The sequence below is a fragment of the Mirounga leonina genome, unplaced genomic scaffold (genome assembly GCF_011800145.1).
Source record: "Mirounga leonina isolate KUSES-001 unplaced genomic scaffold, KU_Mleo_1.0 Mir_101609, whole genome shotgun sequence".
Classification (NCBI taxonomy): Eukaryota; Metazoa; Chordata; class Mammalia; order Carnivora; family Phocidae; genus Mirounga; species Mirounga leonina.
Window position 1 is genome coordinate 10,851,779 of NW_023270164.1, and position 18,831 is coordinate 10,870,609.

At 48.3% G+C, this 18,831-nt stretch overlaps 2 protein-coding genes across 5 annotated transcripts in view; one reads left to right on the top strand and one right to left on the bottom strand.

The window, feature by feature from the left end:
- CHST7 (carbohydrate sulfotransferase 7) overlaps positions 1-2,500 on the top strand; it is a 28,402-nt gene extending 25,902 nt beyond the window's left edge. For all 3 annotated transcript variants that reach the window (XR_004678974.1, XR_004678975.1, XM_035003643.1), the window contains exon 2: positions 1,896-2,500. The gene's annotated coding sequence lies outside the window, so the exon portion shown is untranslated. The remainder of the gene's footprint in view (positions 1-1,895) is intronic.
- A 2,689-nt stretch (positions 2,501-5,189) lies between these two features.
- SLC9A7 (solute carrier family 9 member A7) overlaps positions 5,190-18,831 on the bottom strand; it is a 132,833-nt gene continuing 119,191 nt past the window's right edge. For both annotated transcript variants that reach the window (XM_035003628.1, XM_035003621.1), the window contains 2 exons: positions 13,389-13,494; positions 5,190-9,329 (listed from right to left, as the gene is read on the bottom strand). In XM_035003628.1, the coding sequence (XP_034859519.1) occupies positions 9,078-9,329; positions 13,389-13,494 (358 nt within the window). In that variant the 3' untranslated portion in view covers positions 5,190-9,077. The remainder of the gene's footprint in view (positions 9,330-13,388; positions 13,495-18,831) is intronic.

The window sequence follows — 18,831 nt, forward strand, 5'->3', positions numbered from 1 at the left end:
ATTTCCATTTGGTTCTTTTATATATATATATATATTTCTTTGCCAAGAATTTCTATTTTTTAATTTGTTCCAAGTGTGTTCCTAATGGCTCACGGAAGCATACTGATGAGAGAGGATAATTTCAGAATCTGTGTTGTTTCAGGGTTGGCTTCTGTCACTTATCCTTTCTCATTCAAGTCAAAATTTCCCTGGTTCTTGGTTTGACAAGTGATTTTTTTTAATGGTGTCCTGAATATTTGGGATACATTTGATTCTCTGAATTTTATTTAGATCTTCTCTTTTAGCAGGCCTCCAGCGACACTGCTGGTGGAGGAAGGGATGCACCCCTGGTTACTGCCAGGTGGGGGTGGGACTCTCGAAGTCCTGGCTTCCCGCTAGTCCTCTGCTGACAGAAGGGGGGGTTTTGTGTGTGTGGTGCTTCGTTTCTGGCTTCTAGGCTGACCCTTTCCCTGTCCTTTGGCTAGAGATAATGGGCTTTTCTTGGGGCTTTTTGGTCGGTGACCATTTGCACATCTGGCCTGCTGGCATCTTCGGTGTCTATTCCAGGATATGGGGGAGGCAGAAAGAAAACCGAGGGAACTCACAGGTCTGTTGTCCCTCATTTCCCAAGGTCTGCAGTCAGTCCGCCTTCTTTTCCCCACCCTCCAGAGTCTTATCTTTGCCATATGTATCATGTTTGGGGATTCTAGTGACACTTTGTGGAAGGAATAAGGAGAAATGCATTTGCTCCATCTTATCTGGAACCAGAGTTAGCCCTTCTGGAACTTGGTTTTCATTAGACTAAATTCTACTGAAATCTGACATGGTGGCTCTTTCTCTATGCAAATAACCTGCACTAACAATACTAAAGGTTCATAGAAAGGCCTCGGGGCGTTTGTGCAATTAGCTGTTTAATGTGAATCTTGACTGCACACTTTCCATCATCTTGAAAATGCTTCTTCCCCAAACTCTGCATCGCTAGTCCTCTTGAGCTGATGGACAGTTTCACCGCATTAGAAAATAACGTCCAGCTTGGCACAGAGCACAAGAGGAAGGGTCACAGGAAAGCAAGAAACTGGAGGCAGAGCTATAGCACAGACATGCCGGGTCGGCGCGCCATTCTGCGGCTTCCGTACGGTGACACGAGCAGTGTGTCCTAATGACACAAGGAAACCGCTCAGAGGCCCCAGAGGTAGGAAGCTGGGGTTTTTGTTGCTTACAGACAGCCTCTGCTTTATGGAACAGCCGATCGTCGGCTCGTGATTTATTTGGCACACATGACCCAGAGCGCAGAGCCAAGGAGGGGTGGTTATACGGTCAGTCCCTGAAGGTACGCCCTCGATCCCAGCTCTTCCCCCCACTCTGCCCAGCAGGTCTCAGAATGTTCTGTTCTCCTCACCCGCCCCCCCCCCGCACCCCAGCAGCAGTTGCAGAAAGCGCAGTTATCCTGGTAGAGGTGCCCCCATCTTTGTCCCATCTTTATCCTCACCAAATCCCTCTTGGGTCGCATTTTCTCCGGGTCTGTCCTCACAGAGCAGAAATGACAGTTTCTGATTCGGGATGGACTTCCAGCCCCAGAGGATGCAGCTTCGAGAAGGAAGATTATATACAGGCTTCTTGGGGCGCCTGGGTGGCTCAGTCGTTGAGCGTCTGCCTTGGGCTCAGGTCATGATCCCAGGGTCCTGGGATCGAGCCCCGCATCGGGCTCCCTGCTCCGCGGGAAGCCTGCTTCTCCCTCTCCCACTCCCCCTGCTTGTGTTCCCACTCTCGCTGTGTGTCTCTCTGTCAAATAATAAAATCTTAAAAAAAAAAAATAATAAATGAAGAGGCCTTCCATTGGCAGAGTGCATCAGGCTTTCTGTCTCGGGCTTTCTGTGTTCTGAGGTTCAAACCGTGCTTTGTCCCTTCCCTTCCAGGTCAGCCAGCATGCAGCGGGGCACTCAGCATGTCGCCCCAGCACGGGGGAGGCAGAGATGGGGACTCGGCTTGGGGACCACCCGCTGTGCAGCTCTGCGGAGCAGGAATGGCACCAGCTATTAAATGACGACCGACACATTGGTTGAAAGGAAGTTTCCAGTAAGGAAGTGACAGTACGATGCGGATCATTAGAGCCGTACAGTAGGAAACGCTCGCGTCCCCAGCCTGCACCTGCCTCTGCTGGGCCTGTTCCAACGTGGTGTTCTCAGAATGCAGAGGAGACGCGATCGGGTACCGTGTCCCAGCAGCAGCGGGTGCCTGGACAAATCATCAGTGTGACTGAGGGCCAAGTGCAGTCCCGTGTACCTTGATTACATGACCTAATATTAAATAAGAGGTCTGAGTGCCACTAGTTTAAACCGGACTCATTCAGCTCTTTTTCAAAGAGCTCCCCCTACACCTGCCCCTAAACCAATTTTTAAGAAGTGGTTTCTCTCCCTGGGGTGGGAGAGCCCTAACGAGCTGACACGAATTTTCACTTGCAAGTTCTTCTGTCTGGTGTTTTTGTAATTATACTATTAAAGGACTCCGGAGTCAGTGTTAATGACAAGATTCGTTTTGTTTTGCTAGGATGATTTTTTGATGAAGTTCAGTTGCGTGGTTCGGGGAAAAGCCAGTCTGCCTACAAAGGAATTCATGAAGACGATCAAGGAAACTGTATTGAGTTCAAGAACCTTAGCAACTATCCAACACTCAAAGTCTGTTCACCACTGTTGTAGGCCGGAAGTTACCACACAGACCAGATTTAAAGTGTTTCTCTTAATCCCAAGGCACATTTAAATAATCTCAGAAGTCTGCTACTGTGATTTTTAGACCCTGTTTTGAAACTCAAGTTTTTCAAGCACCTAAAGCAGGGTTTGGCAAAATCCTTTGCTGTAGAAAGTCAGATGGTCCCGGCTTTATGCGCACATTGCTGCTCACTCCTGTCACAACTACTCAGCTCTGCACGAAAGCTGTCGCAGACATTATGCAAATGAAGGAGCCTAGTGTAGTCCAATAAAACTTTATTTACAAAAATAGGTGCTGTGCCGGATTGGGTCCGGAGGGGCTAGCTAGCCTTAATTTGTGGGTCCTGGGTCTAGGGGAGCTGGAGAGCAATAGTTTCCACCCAGAGAAAACACCTCCCAGTGAGGGAAAGAAACAGACTAAGAAAAGGATCGCACTGCATTCTTCTTCTTACTAACAAACAGACGATATTTTAAAATGCAAAAGATTAGCTCAGCCAGTTAATCTCTTTATTTTGAGTTTTGTAAAAAAAAAAAAAAAAGAAAAGCTTTGGGAAAAAATGTGTTAAATATCAGTCAACAGCAGGAAAACATGTAGCTAGCTTTACAATATCAATCTAAACATACACACAAAGGCGAACGTGAAGTAAAATGCTAGGGTAAGGTAGCACTTTGGGGGCCTAACTGCAGTTTTCCTTAAGTGCACATAAAGGTTGCTGATAACTCCAAGTCTTCACTTTTTCACAGTTCAACATACTTTTATTTCATATAACGTGTTTATTTATATAACATACTATAATGTTAACTTTATAAAACCACCGGTTTGCTACTGATGAATGGACATAGAAGACAAAATTCTCCCCAATTACATTATGTGAGCTCTCTGTAAAACGTTCCCCAGAAGGGCATATCATCCCAGGTTAAATTCATCCTATCCTATTTTTAAAAATTGCTTTTCACCTCTTAAATGGATCTTGGTGGCCTCTTCCCATTTAATCATGTTATGGGACAGAGTGAAACTTCCTAAGAAGGACCAGATGTAGTTTATGTAAAAAATCAAAAGTCAACCTACGAGGAGGTGGTCCGGCTCTGAAGTCATGCTTTGAACAAGTGATTTCAGCGATAAGTCCCAAATCCCCAGACGTGAACCCCCCCACACACACCCGGAAATCATTCCTCTGCTTCCCCAAAGCCCACCCCCAAATGTCCAAGCGCTGGGACAGTCACCCAAGAGCCCTGGGGCCTGTCTTTCAGTGCTTTGGACAGCACATGTAGAGTTCTTCGTGCTGTCCAAAAGCCCCTGCGGTCTGAGTTCCTCCCGCATCCACCAGCCCCTGGAAGTTTCTCCTGACCCTGACACGTGGCAATTCCCTTAACCCTTTCTAAAAGGCGGCCATCCTGAAGAGAAGGAGGCCTCTCTCCGGGGCTCTCCTGTGCATTTCAGGGCTTTCCAGAACGCGGCCGGACAGGCAGACCTTCCTTATCTTCTCCCAGGCTCGTGTGGCAGATGACCGGCGGCCTGTGTGTTCCGTGTGGGCCCTGGTTCTACCCCGCCTTACAAAAATAAAACTAACATCAAAAACTTTGGTTTTGCTCTTTACGAGTTCTGCTCGCACTGCGTGACGAGACATGTTTGTTCGTTTAAAAATAAAAACACACCAAAAAAGCCCTACTTACGAAAATTGAAACTGGGTAAAAGGGGTTGATTTCTAGGTCTGGTTTTGAAAAGATTGTCAAAGAGCCTATTTGCTTTTCCTAGAGACCAGCATCGCTTTCTGGAGTGTTCCTCTGTATACTGTCCTTATTGGGTTTTAGAAAGGCGCAAGGTCTCTTCAAGGTACCAGAGTGAAAGCAGCATCCAGATGGGTTGCTCCTAACTCTTGGCCATTAGATTCCCTTCAGCTTCACTGTAGCGGAGTACAGCATCCGACACTTGAGGAAAGACCAACAGAAGACACCAGAACTCCGTGGTACCGCTGTGATGCACGTGACAGATGCACTCCTACACGAACTCCTCTACAGAATCAGCATCGAGAGGCGGGTATGAAACTCGTCAAGTTCCCCATTTCTGAAGTGGACTAAGAAGTCACATACTTACTGAATCAGCAAGCTGACTTTCCAGAAGCCCTCGTTCCAGATGACATCTTACAACAGATGGGAAAAGCAGCTTGGTGGTGCACCTCTGAGAACTCACAACGGGTACCAAGCTAGGGGCCCGAGAGGATGAGTCTTCCCTCTGTTGAGCTGCTCGGTGGCCTCGACCGCCGCCAGTCTCCCCTCAGTGCATCAGTGCCGTTTCCACGTTTGGAAATGGTTCTGTTCATATCAAGGTACCTGACACGGTGACATTGACTTCCCCTGCAGGCAAAGAGGAGAGAGGGACCTGGGGGGCAAGGGGGTAGGGAATGTGTGTGTCATGAAACAGCCCTCCAGTCTGGAAGGAAATGGCCCTCGACTGACATGTTCGGGGACAGCTGAGAGAACCTTTTTCATGTTTTCTAAGGAGACTTCCTTTGTCCCCCAAACCACGGAGGACATTTTCAGGTCTAGAGAGCACAGCCGGAAAGCTCCTTGCTGTTTGCCCGATGAGACATTTGATGTTGCAGTGCGGGTTTTGGGCTGCAAGGCGTCGGGGCTGGTTTGGCCGCCCCAGGGAGTACCCTGGATGGGCAGAGGCCATGGAATCGCATCTGCCCTCTTCCTCTATTTGCAGCCTCATTTCAGTGGCGCAGATTTCCTTCTCCAGGAGACAAAGTTCAGGTCTCCTTGTAGTCCCCAAAGAGAATATGAAAAGGCACGGCTGGAGTCCGCACCGCCCCGCTGCCGGCCCCACGCAGAAGTCTGCCGACACCACTGCCTCATGACCTTGAAGTGGTCATGGGCTACCCCTTACCCTGAGGCCTCTACTCTGGGCATTAAATGGGCCCACCCCTCTCCTGAGGAGTCCAGCAGGGATTCGGGCCTGGGGACAAGCTAAGTGTGACAAGAAAGCAAGCTGACTGGACTGCAAAGGGGACTCCGTTTAATCCCAGGTTATACTGAAAAGACAGCTTCTCCAAAGCCTTCACACTTGATGGTCAGCTACTCTGTTAAGACCCAACCCCTTTCTTTCCACGAAAGGGGGCAAAGAGGACGGTTTTTAACCCCTCACCCCGCAACAACCCAATCCATCCACTCAAGTCACCCGTCTCTCCCTTTCCTGCACGAAGGTGTTCAAATGTGACATTTCTGGTTGTACTTTACGGAGTATGTTCTAGAGTTCTGCAAAGATGATGTGCATGAAACTCTTTCACAGTTGTCCGGGCTGTACTGACTGATCAACACTCGGTTTGTTCCAGAGGACTACCAATGAAAGGAAACTTAGTTTGCTAGGCCATTCTTTAAGGTTCCAAACAGGGTCTGCTGCAAGTTCTGGACTAAAAGGCTCTCAAGCCTGGCTGCCCACTAGAATCCCTGAAGATCCACAACAGAGCATGGAAGCCAGGCCCCACTCCAAACCTACTGGATATGAATCTCTGAGCACAGGGCCCTTGCACTGATATTAAAACAAAAAAACAAAAAAACAAAACAAAACTAGCCAGAGAATCCTACTGTGCAGCCAGGGTTGAGAACCTGTGTTCTAGAACATCCAGCTCCGAACCCTCATCCCCCCCACCCAACCCGGAACGGGTATGTTTAAGAGGTTAAATTGGATGCACTCAGCAGTTTCAATCTGATTTATGCCAGATTGACAGCAGAGAGCCTTGAGTTAGATGGTTTGGCAGCTTCGTGACACCTACTTTTCCCCTCTCAGCATAGGCATAAAGCTTCTAGAAGGTGGAAGCATTTCGATGAACAGACTCCTTTCCTGGGACCCCTGGTAAGGTCAGGATTATTCTCCATATCTTGCAAACAAAAATTAGGACCACAGGTCAGTGACTTACTCCGATCCACTGAATAAAAAAATCCAACCAAATAACTACAACCCTAGCAAAATTTTGATCTTGGCAAATCTCCATTTACTTAGATTTAAGTAGGTCCAAATAAAACGTTTGCAGTCAAGCCTACAAGACCCTTTTGGGAGAAAACACAACAATCTATGGATTGACTTAGGACTAGGCTGGAGAACTCTGGTTATTTTTCCTCCTCATGAGGGTAATTTCTTATTAATTTGCTGGAAGCTTCCTGGAAAACCAAAATGACAACAAAGCCTTGACCTGAATGAAGAGAGGGTGGGTCCTCCCCGGCTGGCTCTTTTCAAGAACCCTGTCAGGGTTTTTCTGTTAGCTTCTTCCCTCCAAAATGAAATAAGTAAGCAACGTAAGAGGTGAGCAAGGCTTTATAAAGACCCAGCCAAGGAGCTGACCAGCCTATCCCTCCACCTCTGCAAATAACAGACACACACAAAAGCCTCCTCACCTTTCGAGTTTATAGGCATGACTGGTCATTACTGAGATTAACTCTACTGAATAAAACCTGTGCTGGTTCTGGCCACATCTGCCAAGCCTGAGAGATGCTCTCTGCACTCTGACCCCACGACATAATGACCTCCCATCCAGGGGCTCTCTAAGAAAAAGCTGTTTCTCTGGCGCTGGCTCAGAGGTTTTCATAAGTCCTTCACCAGCCTAGGGAATTCGGAGTCTCATGGGGTTAGATGGGTGGTTTAGCTCATTTACAGAGCCCACGGATGCCCATGATAAAATTAAAATGGACTTTAGGGTACATAGAAAGGAAAGAGGGGAATAAAAATCATTTAATTATATTATCTCGAACCATACAAAACTGCCATTTCTGTTTTTGAAAACTGGTTCAATATCGGCAATTTCATATGGCTCAACTTAATTTTTGCCTGTTTTGCACAAATTCTCAATTCAAAAAGCAAAGTGTAATGTCTTATCTAAATATTAACCATTAAAAATGTGCGTTAAGCAGATTAAATGGCTGGTTTCATTATGGGTGTACTCGACTGGGCCACTATTCTGCCTGCCACAAGAAGAAAAATGCCCACATTTTCTGAAAGCATTTTTTTTTTTTTTAGAGATTGGGTTTTCAAATACACCAGCACTGAAGCATAGAGACACAGGGAGAATCTCAAACTTGGTTTCCAAGAGCTCTCTCAGTATTTTAGCTACCGCAGGTGTGGGCAGTTAGAAGAGCTCACCCACAGAGAACCCCAACTCAGAACCTACATTTCAAACCATGCTCACACATTAGGCTGGTACAAACCTCCCCAGACACCAAGAAAATGACCCTTCTCTACGTGGCACTCAGTGTTAAGACATCTGGATTCTTAATCTTACAGCAGACGGAACTGTCCACTGGACTGAATAATGCTCAATTTTCCCTTGACTTGCCTCTCATGCCTCACCCGGCCACGGAAATCTCATGCATTTAGTAGCTCAAAGTTTGGACTTCTACTCGGTCTTTAGAACCTTTAGTATCTTGTGTTTGTGGTTAATTTTTTTGCAGTGTGGTTTTTTTTTTCCCCCTCTGAACACTAGCCTATTGCCTCCTAGGCTCCTTGCTGCTCTCTCGTCCCCAGATAGAAGCATCCCACAAATTTTGGTGTTATTCCTAAACCCCGCAGTAGGTATCTCCATGGTAGCCCTGAAGAACTGACTGATTTTTGTCATCGGTCTCTAAACGGTTTCTCCTGTCCTCGGATTAATTTTAAAAACCCAACAGTAAAACACGATTTTGCTTTTGGTTTTAAACATTTCAGTAGCTACTTCTTTCTGGAGATTTCCAGAGAAGGAATTCTAATTCTTTCCCCATGTTGAAATGTTCACGGACAGAGTTCTGATCTTCAATCTACAGGAAACCCAGGTAGTGCAGAAAGTCCAGAAGCCTGATCATGTGAGATCACGGTCCTGCAGCCCTCGGTGCGAGGGCCTCCGCGCTCAGATTGCTTCCTCCTGAGTTCTGTCCCCGTGACCACGGGCTTCCCATCATCTTCGGAGGTCCAATCTCAGCTGCCTGCCTTCGGGATCCTTCGTCTGGCCTGCTCTTCCCGCCCCCACCTCGCTATTCCCGCGGCCAGCTAGGTTTGCGCTGCTGTGTATGGACCTGAAACCTCTCCTGGGGGGGCCTCCCCACACCTGCCGCAGCTTGCTCGGATTCTGCAGGTGAATGAGTCAGACCGTTAAAGCATGCTATTTGTTTGTTTGACTCTGAACAGCACTACTATGTGAAAAAGGGGGAATACGTCTGCGTTTGTCTTGATTGAGAGACACCTAAGCCCCACCCTCTGCCTCTTGGGTTAAACTTTAAATGTTAAGAGAGCTTCAGACCTCAATAAAACAGAAGCATTAGTTCCACTCAGTCAGTGCCCCGGGTTGGACAAGCCTGGGGCTTGCAGCCGTCCTCACTGCACCCCCATCTCGGCAGGCTGGGGCTGGGGGGGGGGGACGCGACAAGTCACGCGTTATCCTCCAGGGGGAACACTAGGCGCGTGCCCCGGCTTGACACCGGCTGGTCTCCTGCTCCCAGGGCTCGGTCCAGCACCTCCTCCGAGCTGCTCTTGGTTCTCCGGCTGCCCTCGAGGCTCGTGGAGGCCGTGTGGGAGCCCGAGGAGCCGTTCGCAGTCACTGTGCTGTCCCCGTAGGTCAGGGTGAGGTCGCCCTCGGTCAGGATGAAATCCGAGTCTTCCTCTCTCAGCGGCTCTTGGTTCTGAAAAGTGCAACGAACGACAGCGGCAAATGGGAGACTGATCTCCTTCCTCTAGGCTGGGAGCCAAGCCCAACCTCAACTGCTCACCTGAAAACTGGGGCCCATGAGACCCGCCTGCCTTGAGCCTCCAGCGTGGATACTGGATGCCAGGTGTCCAGGGCTATTCAAGGGAAGGCACCGTTGCCCGAAGCAAGGCTTCGAGGCCCAGGAAGCCGTTCTGATTTTAAATGCCTGACGGCTCGGGGTCAGTGACAAAAGGGAAGAAAGGGAGGCCAGCCTGCGCCTTCAGCTTCCCAACCCTCAAAAGAAGGAGGGGGAAGGTCACTGGGCAAACATGCAAAGAGGTTTCTCGGGCCCCTCTCTTTTCGGGGCAGCTCTTCTGAGAGGGCCTCCAGCCCCACAAGAACCCCCCTAAACCCACCCGGTTTGCATCGGAACTACTCTTTATCCTAGTCAGCAACGGAGGGACGGGGACGCATAATTAGGATTTCCTTCCTGTCCCCACGGAAGGACCCCGACGGGAAGCCCTGTGGTAGATGCAGTGAGACATGGAGAGGGAAGGGGCACCTTCTCGATCACGTGTTTCGGGCCCACCAGGGCGGTCACAGGAGCTGGCGACTCACCCTCCCCCCTCCCTTCTCCTGGGTCAGAGGAGGAGGCCTGAGCCCAGAGAACCTGTGGAATGTGCCCCAGGCGGTCCAGCTGGTAGGAGGCAGAGGTGGGGTGTCTGCTGCCTCCGGACTGGTTCGGCCCACAGCGAGGATGTGAACACTCCCCAGGTCAGGAAGAGGACCGGCCGGCAGCTCATGCTAAGCTGCAGCTGCAGCAGAGCGGACCGAGCGGGGCCAGGCAGGGCGGGAGCCGAGCAGCGGCCTCTCGAAACTTCTAGACCGCGGGGAGAGCTCGGGAAGCAGCGCGGGGTCAGACACAACCCTTCACCCTCTAATGGGTTTCACCAGCAAAACGAGGGGCGCTTGGCTCCCCTCCTGCCCCCACAGCACGTCTGTCAGACACGGTTCCAGAGTACTCCGGCTAAAGTGCTCTTGCTCTCCTATTGCCCATCTGGTCTTCAAAGTGCTTCTGGAGTCCTGCATCGTCTGTGCGGCAGGGTGTCCTCGGTGCAGGGCACGGAACCCGCCTCCCCGACAGCCTCCTACCCCCCCCCCCCCCCCCCCCCCACCCCCAGTCACGCTGTCCAAGGCCACGGGCAGATTCTCCCCGGCATGCCTGCACCCCCCTCTAGGTGAGAAACCAGCAAAGCACGGTGGCCGCCTCCTCCTCCTGGCGCCCTTCCCTGAGGGGCTTAAGCCACAGCAGGTGCTAGAGGAAGGCCTGTTCAGCGCCCAAGGAGGACTCGTGGGTCTGCCGACCTCCTCCTCCCGTCCCAGCCTGTCTGTGTGCGCTCACTGGTGACAAGCTCAAGCCTGCTTTCTGCATCACTCCTCAGTGATGTCGACTTCTCCACGCTCTACAGCATGACTCCTCTTAACCCAGCGCTCGGGCTTTTTTTTTTTTTTGACAGGCGAGCACGCAACTCTTGTTGCTTACGTCCTCAAATCCTCACTGGAATGAGGCAGCGTGCAAATGTGCAACCAAGTAAGAATCCTCTACTCAGGCAGAGCGTAATTCCAAAACTCACTCCAAACTCCCCAAATTCCTCCTCACCATCAGTATTTAGAAAGTCCCGAGGCTCCATCTGTCCCACGATCGTTTTCCTAACAACAAATGAGATCATGTTCCCTGTTTTAGCACGTTCCATTTCTCCCGTGCCTGTGAGCGCTAAGTAATAATGTCAAAATACCGCAGCCAGGGTTCTTAGTTCCCCCTTTTCAGGGGGAGACTCTCCTGGCACGCATTATACTCTTTCGAGGACAGAGAGGAATGTGAAGCAACTGCTTGGAGGGAAATGCTGCAAATGTAGCCACGCCCCCTACTGCAGCCCAGCCGAGGCACCCCCCCCCCCATCTCCCACCTTCCCCCCTACACCAGCCCGTGTGTGGCCCACGCTGGCTGACCCGAGGCAGTGGGAAGCAGGGCTCAAATTCACCGACAGGAGAAGGCAAGATTGGATGTTGACCCATTCCATTACGAAACTCACAAGCCCGGACAAATAGTACCCGAAACAAGGACATGGTAAAACCCAGTGGACAGGGATTTCCAAATCAGAGCTTAATGAACGTGATACGCAGATGATGAAACCGATCCACTTCCTCGAATTCTAGATGATAGGATTGACAGAAGTTTTGTTAAGCTGGAGGTTTGTAAAATTATGCAACCAGCTGTCCCCTGAAGGCTGCCGTGAAGATGCTGTTGAATAACCCTGCAAACGTGTGTTGCAGGAATGTGCCCATTTTAAACAACCAGAGGTCACTCTCATGAACGGAAGAACCCTGTTTTCTAGGTGGATATCCAACCTGAGTGGTTTAGAGTTAGTGCAAAGAGTGAATAAGGAACATCTTCAACATGGCCCAACTAAACCCAAAGTACAAACGCCCTCCAGGTGATGGGTGAGAACCACAGAGTGTCGAACAGCCACGCGAGGGCGGCCTGGCCCGAGACCCTCACTGGGCCCCAAACCCCACCGGGGGCCCCTCCGCTCTCTCACCTTGGGCTTCCTCAATTAATTTTTCAAAGACTCTATGCTCCCACTCTCTCAACAACTGCAAGCCTCACTGTGTCTGCAGCTGACTGAGACCCTGGTCAGGACCCCAGCCCAAAGCGACAGTGGACAGATTCTTGCTTCTTGACCAAGTCGCCCCATCTCTGATGAGGCTGTTCCTTAGCATGCCAGACCCCAGTGCCCCCCGCCCAGCTATGCCCCCTGCCCCTCTGTACCACCTGAATGCAAACAATCGTTCCCAAGGCCGCTGCCCCGCCCCGTTAGAACTGACCTGGTCAGGGGCCGTCTCTCCGAGATCTGGGCTTTGCATTCTGCTTTCCCAACGCTAATCAAGTCAATTGCAGGTCTTTTGCGAATTCTCTGAAACCTGCATTAGGGTCTCAGCTCTGCCAATTACTAATCCTAGGACCTTGGCACTTCCTTCCTCTGTAACCCTGTAGTAGCTGCTTATTTACAGTATGGCCAAGAGAATAAACTTGGCCTTTGTGAGCTGTAAGGCTCTACACAAATTTAAGGAGTTCTTCTCTCCTAGGGTATAATGGTTGTGTTCGTGACCGGATGATGAGGGTGGCAGAGTAGAGAGGAAGAAGGGCCTTTTCCCTCTCCTCCAGGCCTTCTATGTGGGTAGCTATTGTTCTCCCCACCCTTTTGCCCAGCAACCCACATGAGGAGCTCGCAAGTCAGTCCCAAAGCTCAGATGTCCACCAGTGTGGATATTCTCTTCATACTGTGCTAAGTCTGAATCTGAAAACGGAAAGGACCTAACCATATCAATGTAAATAAAGCATTCACAAAAAGAATCCTCACATTTGCTAAATGCTTTGTGGTTCACAGTGTTTTTCTCTACCTTAACCTTTAATCTCACAGCCAGCCTGTACGACTAGGCCCACTTTACAGACAGGAAAACCAAGGCACAGAACACTTAAATGGCCTCAGGGCTTGGCTTTGAATCTAGTTGTTCGGATTCCAAATCGAGTGTTCTTTCTACTACACCACAGCTGCAGACGTGACGGGGCCCCACAGCCCGGGTAAAAGGTTTCCCTCTTACTGTGCAAAACAGATCAACATATGTAAGTTGGCCATTTCTTTTTTTTTTTTTTTTTTTTTTTTTTAAGATTTATTTATTTGACAGAGAGAGACACAGCGAGAGCGGGAACACAAGCAGCGGGAGTGGGAGAGGGAGAAGCAGGCTTCCCGCCGAGCAGGGAGCCCGATGTGGGGCTCGATCCCAGGACCCTGGGATTATGATCTGAGCTGAAGGCAGACGCTTACCGACTGAGCCACCCAGGCGCCCCGTAAGTTGGCCATTTCTAATCATCTTATTTAGAGATGCAAAACCCTTGGATTTGGACGCTTGCGAGCAACAGGTTTCCTCTTCCTGGGGAAGACACTCCCCAGACCCAGCGAGCAGGAAAACGCCCCTGACGCGCCGTACTTACGTCGTACACCTGGGGACTGGTCAGACACCGAGCAAGCAGGCTACACCAGGCTGGGAGCGTGGTGGTCAACGGGGGGCCACTGTGTGTGAGGATGGGCTTCAAGTAGCTTTAAAAAGGGAATTAAGGGAAAAAATGTCTGCAGAGAAAACACACACCCAACCCAACGTGTTTAGAAATCCCCCCGAGTACATCATCCAGGCTGCTACCCACAAAAGGCCTCCTCGCCCGCATTTTACCAGTACGATACAGAAAATCCTTGGGGTCTACAATATCTGAATCAAAGATTAAACCATCCTGTCAGCCTTAAGCGTTCACTGTTGACTCTCAGGTTGGCGGTTCCCGCTTTTCAGGCAAAAAGAGTATTTGATTACTTAGAGCATCCTTCTCCCTTCCTTGTTATGTTGAATGAGAATTTTGGTTTCAATCAACATTCCAGCTTTGGACACACAACCAGCTCACGCCTTGGAAACAGGAGACAGCGTATCGGCTTCTCAACCTTGATGCTACCGACATTGGGTGCCAGGGCATTCTTGGTGGTAGGGGACTGTTCTGCCCTGTAGGGACAGTCTACCCACCAGATGCCAGGAGCACCCCCGACCCCTCTCCCAGGCATGACAACAAAAATGTCTCTAGACGGGGTGCCTGGGTGGCTCAGTCGGTTAAGCGACTGCCTTTGACTCAGGTCATGATCCTGGAGTCCCGGGATCGAGTCCCGCATCGGGCTCCCTGCTCGGCGGGGAGTCTGCTTCTCCCTCTGACCCTCTCCCCTCTCGTGCTCTCTCTCTCTCAAAGAAAGAAATAAAATCTTTTTTAAAAAAAGTCTCTAGGGGCACCTGGGTGGCTCAGTTGGCTAAGCGACTGCCTTCGGCTCAGGTCATGATCCTGGAGTCCCGGGATCGAGTCCCGCATCGGACTCCCTGCTCAGCAGGGAGTCTGCTTCTCCCTCTGACCCTCCCCCCCTCTCATGCTCTCTCTATCTCATTCTCTCTCTCAAATAAATAAATAAAATCTTAAAAAAAAAAAAAAGTCTCTAGACATTGTCAAATGTCCCCTGAGAAGCAAACCTGCCCTTGGTTGAGACCACCACTCTAAGGTGAAGGTCAGCGGCCCTGGGAGCTCAGGATTTGTCAGTCTGCGGATATCTGTGCCGTCAAATGCATGAGCCTATGTGGGAAGCACCACAAAGCATGCGCGCATCATGGTATGACAGCGCCTGGACCGTTTCTGGTACCCACAGCCCCAGCAACATGGAAAAGGTGGAGGCTCACACGGCCACCTCCACGGCGGAAACGGCCAAGAGAATTTAAAGGAAGGTGAGGAGGTATCCTAGTCATCTGTATCCCAGAGGATGACTGCTCTGAGCACCATCAATATTTACTGCTCAGCACAGGAGAAAAAAAGGCTTCTTCTCTGGGAGGACACGGAAGCAAGACCCTGGAGTATCCTTCTTGTAGGGAATTACTCCACAATGGATGAGGTGTGGGCTCTGCTGAACCTCTTTACGAAACCGAACAAGCCCCCTCTGACCACTGTCCTCCAACCACATTTCTGGGAATGGCCCCTGCTGGCCCATCGGCTACTTTGAGTCTAGCTGTGAAGCTGACAGCAAGGCCGGATTCTAGAAGGACTAATACACAGGCACATGGGAACCCCAAGGCTACCTTTCAGTGGCCTGCCTCGGGTAGTTCAAAGCCAAATTCTCACAGTCCCCAAATACAAAAGGCCCTCTAACAACTTCTTTAAAAGAGAGAAAAAAGCTATTTACAGATAGATTTTTAAATATGCAAGTTCTTTGAAGGGCCAAGATGAAATATCAAGTCTCTGTCCCATCCAGTTGTTCTGGTAATTACCACTACAACTTCACCAAAGACCCTTTTTTTTTTTTTTAATTGAGGCATAACTGACATACAATATTATTTTCGTTTCAGGTGTACAACGTAGTGATTTGGCTTTTGTATCTATTGCAAAATGATCACCTCAATAAATGTAGTTACCATACAAAATTAATACAATATTATTGACTATATTCCCCATGCTGTACATTATATCCCCATGACTTACTTATTTTATAACTGGAAGTTTGTACTTTTTTTTTAAAGATTTTATTTATTTATTTGAGAGCTAGAGAGAGAGAGAGAGCATAAGGGGGGGAGGGTAGAGGGAGAAGCAGACTCTCTGCCAAGCAGGGAGCCTAATGCAAGGCTTAATCCCAGGACCCTGGGATCATGACCCGAGCCGAAGGCACTTAACCGACTGAGCCCCCCAGGCGCCCCAAGAAGTTTGTACTTCTTGGTCCCCTTCACCCATTTCACTCCACCAACCTCCTTCCCCTCTGGCAACCACCAATCTTTCTCTGTATCTATGAATCTGGATTTTCTTTGTTTTGTTTTTTTAGGTTCCACGTTTCAGTGAAATCAGTGTAGCATTTGTTTTTCTCTGATTTATTTCACTTAGATAATAGCTTCAAGATCCATCCATATTGTCACAAACGGCAAGATTTCATTCTTTTTTATGGCTGAGCAGTGTTCCACTCTGTGTGTGTGTCTACACCAGGAGAATAAGTTTTTTCTATTTCTTGATTTATAAACTTTAGTCAGAGGCTTTTAACTCCTTCCTATGAAGGATGGTACATTTAATTCATTTATACTCCTGCCTCTTCAAGTTTTTCCTAATTTTGATTACAATTAATTTTATACTGCAGATATATAACATTTGCATTCTATTTTATAACTGATAAGTAAATCTTCTATACTTTGTCTATGAATTGAATCTAAATGTTAAAAACCACTAAATAGCATTTGTAATAATATTGTTATATGAATATTATTCCCTGTAACCAAGTAGAGTGGTTAGAACATTATTTTTTTTAAGTAGACTCCATGCCTAGCGTGGAGCCCAATGAAGGGCTTGAAATCATGACCCTGAGATCAAGACCTGAGCTGAGATCAAGAGTCAGACACTAGGGGGTGCCTGAGTGCCTCAGTCAGTTAAGCGTTCAACTCTTGATCTCAGCTCAGGTCTTAATTTCAGGGTTGTGAGTTCAGGCCCTGTGTTGGGTGTGGAGCCCACTTAAAAAAAAAAAAGAGACACTTAACCAACTGAGCCACCCAGGTTCCCCGTGGCTAGAACACTATTAAAAGAAATGTAATACAGTGTCATTTAAATTTTGTTAGTGAGAAGAGAAACCTGAGTGTCTTGCAAAATACAAGATCTTCTTTTAATTTTGTTTTGATCTTGTTCACTTCGGTTATAAAAAATGACTTCTTCATTGTCGTGCCCTTAGTTGGATCTGATTTTGGTTTTATCTGATCCTTATGTTGTTGTTGGTTTCCCCCCTCCTTCTTAGAGAGTCTGCACAGTGCTAAACTTCCTCAACTCTCGCATGTCTGAAAGCCACCCTCCTTTTTTTGCCCACTCAGCTTGGGTGTAGAATTCTAGGCTCAGACTTTTTCTTTTCATCCTAGAACTCTGACAATACTACATGGTATTCTAACATTCAATTTTGTTAATGCCCCCTCGGATTCTTTCTCTTTAAAGGCTGCCAGTCTTTCTCTTTGGAAGCCGTGAAGAGTCCTGCTTTTCTCTTTAGTTATGGAATGCTCCAGTGTATCCATTCATGCTACTCACACCAGGTGGGTCCTCCCACTCTGAAGACAAGAATTTGCCCTTAGCCAAGGGATTTTTTTTTTCTTCCATTATTTCTTTGGTTCTTCTTTTCCTCCATAGTCTCTATCTTCTCCTTTTAGATTCTGTTAAAGGACTCTGGACCATCTGGCTCTGACCTCTTCATCTCGAAACTCTTCTCTTGCACATCTCTGACTTTGTGCTCGAATTCTTACAGGTTCTTTTTTCCTCAGCTTCATCTCCCAGATCAACAGTTTGGTTTCCGCCATGTAATTAAACTACCCATTACATTTTTGGGCTTCATTTCAGAAACTTTATGTTTAATTTCCCAAGTTTCTTCTTGTTTGCTTGCTCCTTTTTCTAATAGGCTGTTCTTACATTGTGACTGGAAAAGCCTTGCAACTCTAAGGCTTTTATTAGAAAAATTAAAAAACAAATATTTGGCAGGGCACCTGGCTGGCTCAGTTGGTAGAGCATACAACTCCTGATCTCAGGGTCATGAGTTAGAGCCCCGCATTGGGTGTAGGGTTTACTTTAAAAAAAAAAAAAAAAATATATATATATATATATATATATATATATGGATATATGTACAGATACATATATAGGACATGCAGGTACATATATAGGAGTGAATTACTTTGGCATGCCCCCCATGTCTTCATTCAGTTTCTCCGATCATCAAGCAGGTGGGGAATCTGACCACGCCAAAGTTGGGTCGGGGGGGGGGGGGGTTACTCTAGGGAGAAAATTCTTTGGTGGCCTCAAGATCTGTTTCTCTATCAAGCCCTCCCCAGGTAGTCGGTCTACTTTCTTTAGAGAGCTATGGCCTGAAGAGAAAATTAACAGCTACCAGTTGATCTGTGGACACAGGGGGGGCCTGCTGCAACTGTTACTAACAACATTCTTTAATAAATCACCTAGACAAACTGGCTCAAGACTCTCTTTGGTCTTGGGCTATGGTTTTCTCTGCTCCAATTCCCTCTATCTTTGGTCTTGCGAGTACTCCAAAATCTCTCTTTTGTGATTCCAAGGAGGCCCGGGAACAACAAGAGAGCTATGTGTGTGTGCTGAGCCTCTTATCTTAAATTGGAAGCCCATTTTTTTCCATTTTCAGGCTTGTTCAGTGAAGGAGGTACCACACTTGCTCGTCCTGGCTTGTGGGGATCATTCCCATCCAGCCAAACTCTCTCTTTTTTTTTTTTTTTTAAAGATTTTATTTATTTATTTGAGAGAGAGCATGAGAGGGAAGAGGGTCAGAGGAAGAAGCAGACTCCCCGCTGAGCAGGGAGCCCGATGTGGGACTCGATCCCGGGACTCCAGGATCATGACCTGAGCCGAAGGCAGTCGCTTAACCAACTGAGCCACCCAGGCGCCCCCTCTGTTTCATGGTTTTAAGTTTATTTATTTTTATTTATTTATTTATTTTTTAAGATTTTATTTATTTATTTGAGACAGAGAGTATGAGAGGGAGGAGGGTCAGAGGGAGAAGCAGACTCCCCGCCGAGCAGGGAGCCCGATGCGGGACTCGATCCCGGGACTCCAGGATCATGACCTGAGCCGAAGGCAGTCGCTTAACCGACTGAGCCACCCAGGCGCCCCAGCCAAACTCTCTTTTGATGCAGCCAAAGCCCACACTTTCTTGTTTGATCATCTATGGAGCTATAGAATGAGCTATGGGCACCTTCCTCATCTAATTCTTCAGACACTTTATGCCTGCTTTTCTGTTCTTAGTTTCTCTCCTCCAAACCAAACAAGTAGAAATCCTTGTCACTAAAATTTATGTTCAGAGACTTCAGAGATCACTCCTGTTGCTCTT